General features: G+C 41.4%; 1 protein-coding gene across 1 annotated transcript in view; it reads right to left on the reverse strand.

Annotated features, from left to right (window-relative positions):
* The window catches only part of LOC122264247 (nephrin), a 279223-nt gene that overhangs the window by 46797 nt on the left and 227426 nt on the right, over positions 1–5000 (reverse strand). Inside the window, exons 8-12 of the mRNA XM_086551720.1 lie at positions 4748–4867; positions 4006–4191; positions 3437–3548; positions 2981–3156; positions 1453–1639 (exon numbers count right to left, since the gene is read on the reverse strand). Of these exons, the coding sequence (XP_086407846.1) occupies positions 1453–1639; positions 2981–3156; positions 3437–3548; positions 4006–4191; positions 4748–4867 (781 nt within the window). The remainder of the gene's footprint in view (positions 1–1452; positions 1640–2980; positions 3157–3436; positions 3549–4005; positions 4192–4747; positions 4868–5000) is intronic.

A 5000-nucleotide genomic window follows, 5' to 3' on the forward strand; every position in this document is an offset into this window, starting at 1 on the left:
GATATATATACGACTACAAACACTCCAGGATAGCAACAGATAACAAATATCTATCACTTTCATATACCCCAAACCATAAATAAATCTATAACATCCCTTAACCCAAATCCCACCACAACAAACGCACCCATCTCAAAACAAACCCCAAACTAACATCACCCAAAACACCTAACACCACCCACAGACACTTTTGTAATCCCAAACCACGTTCTACAATCTATTAATAACCGTACCACCCCTTCCAACATTCTAATACCCAACCTTTCTTATTAACAAAAATTTTTTCTCTTCCCTCCCAATATTCGTCTCCCCAACCATACTTTATATCGAAAACCTACCTCTTTAATTTCATTTTTAAAAATTTATTACTTTCCCATCTTTTCATACCCCTTCCAACACATCCCGACCACCTCCTCCCCTACCCGAAGGAGACGCCCGGCCCATCTCAACAACAACTTCACATGAAATTCAGACCACACTCTGGAAGACAAAAACCCGAGCCTTGATAAGTACGAAGGTACCTTTTCTCTCTCTCTCTCTCTCTCTTCTAAAGAAAAAGTTTTTTTCTTATCCGGTCGTCCCTCGTGGGTTGTTTATTCGAGAGTCGACAGGGAAAGTTTGTCCACGGAAATACAACTTGGGTAAACCGCATGTAAGCAAGTGATCCTCCTTTGAAGGGGGGGGGGGGAGGGGTTAGCAGGAGTAGGAGAGAAACAATTCCATCTCATCGCTGCTAACGATAGGAGCCGAAGTAGCAAGAATATGCGTCTTTTTCGAGTCACTTTCGTCCTGCGATAATTGAATCGACGAAGGCAAGGCTGCGAGTGCATCATTTCGGCAGTTGCCGTCTCTGTTTTGCAACTTGAGTGCAACCATCGTCTCTCAGCTAACCGTATTGGATAACAGGGATTAGGAATAACATCAAACTTGTCGACTATAAAAGCTACAACTTTCTTGATGTCCGCGCACATTCCGGCCCGGGAGGCTGTCGGCGGTCATAAAGACGAAAGCGCCTCTGAATGGCCGCCGAGGATGCTCCGGCGCGCGAGATGAAACTCTTCCGTTGCAAGGCGAGCGATGTCTGGCGTTGCTCCTTCATGGGCGATAAATGTGCGGGTAATGTGCTGATATGCGCGCATGATCATACGCAGGCGATTGAGATTTTACACGCGATCCGGTCTGTTGTTCGGGCGAGGAGGTCGTGTCGTTACTCAGCGCCGGAGGCTGGAGGTCCGGGGGGACGCTTCAACTACCGCTCGTTCAAGAATCGTGGGAGATTTTACGATATTGTGAAATATGATTAATGCCAACTGGGTTTGCAACACTTGGACTTATATCTCCCAGGATAACATTTCTAAAAAAAAAAAAAAGAAATGAAGAGGAATAAGAACTACATAGACATAAACAACCTGAACCAAACCTTCGCTGATACAACCGAACAGCTGAACCAACCTGGTAACAGTGCCATCAAACTCCCCGGGGGCCTGATGCGTCGTGGCGCCGTCGAGCGTGGCACCTCCAGAGCGCCAGGTGATGGTCGACGGAGGCACGCTGGCCGAGGTCTCGCACGTGAGGAGGGCCATCTTGCCGGCCTCCACGATGCCTGGACTCACGTGGCCAATCACCCTTCTGGGCGGGACTGAGGGAAAGGTATTTCGTATTATAATCAGGGCCAGTTTAGGGCCAGCCACCTCTCTAAGAGCGTCCCTGAGACGTATCTTAATAGGCAATAGTTGATATTAAACAACTAGTAAAACATACCACATGTATTATGTTGCAAGCCCTTTATTATAAATCAGGAATTTTCCACAAGGTGTTCTAAGAACGTGTTTGTATCACTTCAAAACTAATGAAGAACAGGTTTGAAAAAAACAAAAACAAACTTGTGTATAGTGTTTCATTTCCCACCCTTATATCAACACTGAAGAGTATTTACCTTACATATTGTATATTCACAGAAATAATCACACTGAAGAAAAGTCAACCATACACACAAGAGGCCCATTAGATGATGAAGTAACCGTTTTCAAACTCTTGTCTCATATTCCATTCTGCAAACTGTTGCTTTATGTCGTTTCATTAACACGACACCGACGTTATTAAGCGAATATGCTTTGTAAAAGTTAGGCCTGAGCTGTGTTATTGGATTGTGTGTGATATACACGAGGGATATTACAGGAATTGTAACGTGAATATGATACCAATGTGCTCGGATTTTTCGTATATAATTGTAATCGTAATGATAATGATGATGAGAATAATGAGGATCATAGTGATGGATATAATGATATCAGGAATAATAATAACAGCATTAATAATTGATAATAGTGGTGATAATAACTTCAGTAATAGTAATCATGATACTGATGATAATAACAATGATGATGATAATAATGATTATAATAATAATACTAATAACAATAGTGATAATGGTAATGATAATGAAGATGATAGAAGTGATAAGATTTTCATCATCAAAATCACCATCATCAGTATCAAAATGATAATACTGATAATGATAATGCTAATAATAATAATGATAATAGTAATAATGATAAAAAATAGAAATGATAATGATGATGAGGAAGAAAGAAACGATAACAATTGTGCTAAGGATAATAAAAATAATGCTAATAATAATAATGACAATAATGATAATGATAATTACCATACTACTGCTACCACTAATGAGATAATAATGATAACAATAATGATGATAATACTGATGATAATGATAATAATATGATGATATTATTAATAAGAACGATAATAGATAATAATGATGATGATGATTATGATGATAAAGATGATATTGATGATAAGGAGAGGGATTATAACAATGGTGATAATAATTACAATAATGATAATACTAATGATAATAATAACCCGAATACCTGCAACAAGAACAAAAATCATAATGATATCACAAATAACATGACGAAACATAATGATAACGAAGATAATAAAGATAACAACTTACACAACACATTTATAATCTTGTGGACTGAAAGAGGAGAAGTTGTGGCAGTATTGGTAACATTGCACTGAACTTTGACCCCATTATCCTCTGGCGCGACCTTAAAGACGGCGCTGGCTCGGGTCACATTGTCTTGATGCTGCATCTCAACCTGCAACTCCTCTTCGCCTTTGTGCAACCTGAGTTCACGCAAGAGGGGGTTAAGGGCGGGCTGAAAGGCATGCATGTTCTGGCGCGTGCGAAACCAGGTTGTTGCGAATTGTTGAGGTGGCGTGAGTAAGTTGCATGAATTCTTATATTCTGCCTTGTGAATAAGATTCGTCTTTTTTTTTGATACAGCGTGATATCAGAAATCTAATTTGATTCATCGCATGATATTATAAGATCAATAAAACGCGAAGTGTAAAAAAATATAAAAAATAAAAAATAATTTCTTTCCTAGGTCGTGAGATTCCTGACCTGATTTGGGGCTCCGGATATCCTCCCTCGCTGCTGCACGTGAACTCCACCAGCGTGCCGGCGACGACCTGACCTCGGAAGTCTGTCTCCAGGCGAGGATGTCCTGGAGCTCCTGTGGGCAGTGCGAGGCGGGAGGAGGGGTCAGGGGAAAGGTCATGGTTATAGTATGTGCTATGTGTGTTATCACACACACACACATACACACGCACACACACACACACACACACACACACACACACACACACACACACATACACACACGCACACACACACACACACACGCACATACACACATGTATGCATGTATATATACACTATGTTTAAATATGAATTCATATATATAGAGGATATATATAAACAAATACATAAATATCTACATCTATATTTATATTCACTGACCTAAACTTCACGCCGGAACAGAAGGAAATGAATGAAAAAAAACCCTGGTCACATTCGCTTGAAAAGAGACCTAAATGAGCCTCGAGTCAAATTTGGAAAGTTTCCCACGAAAGACTTTTAAGCAATGCTGGAAGAAGGAAAAGTTAGCGCGGCAACTAATGCATACTTACTAATGATGCTGATGACCTTAGTCCCCGTGACGGGCGTCTTGGTGGCTGAGTGGAATGCCATGCACTTGGCTTTGACTTCCCTGACCTCGAGGGCCTTCCCCGCATACTGGGTCAGGTGAGACGAGGTCACCCAGCCTCCGACCTCGTCTTCAGCGTCCTCAGCTTCGGGTGTATCGACTGGCATGCCTGGGGATACAGGGGGCGCTCAGGACAGGTGTTTGGTGTTAGAGGGGGTTGTGAGACTGTGTTTTGGGGAGTTATATTATATTACGATTAGAGGGGGAAAGCGGGAAAGGGGAACAGAAGTGTGTGTACACACACACACACACACACACACACACACACACACACACACACACACACACACACACACACACACACACACACACACACACACACACACACACATACACACACACACACACACACACATATATATATATATGTATGTACATATGTATATATATATATATATATATATATATATATACATATATATATGTATATATATATATATATATATATATATATATATATATATATATATATATATATATATATATATATAGTTTGCCTATCTATCTAGCTAGCTATCTAGCTATCTATCCATATCTATCTAACTATATATATATCTTCCTATCTATCTGCCTGTCTATATATCATATCTACACTTGTGTTCTGAGAAGAAGAGCGAGCGACAGGGAGAAGGCCACAAGCAGGCGACTTGAGCAGGGAGACTGACCGTCGAGGTACCAGGCCACGGTGGCGGGGGGGTTGGCGGGCGTGGTGGAGCAGGAGAGGGAGAACTGCTCCCCCTCGATCACCACCGACGGCCCAGAGACACTCACGCTCGTAGGTGGATCTGGAAGAGGGCGAATGTCCTATGACTTACGCATTCCGCTGTTACGTGATTGTGTTACACCCATTATACAAGCGTTGCGATCTGTCACAGTGATAACAGTTAGTATTATGACAGTGATGGGAGTGTGACAAGG

The sequence above is a fragment of the Penaeus japonicus genome, unplaced genomic scaffold (genome assembly GCF_977035675.1).
Source record: "Penaeus japonicus unplaced genomic scaffold, GWHDUDI00000001_assembly GWHDUDI00000025, whole genome shotgun sequence".
Lineage (NCBI taxonomy): Eukaryota > Metazoa > Arthropoda > Malacostraca > Decapoda > Penaeidae > Penaeus > Penaeus japonicus.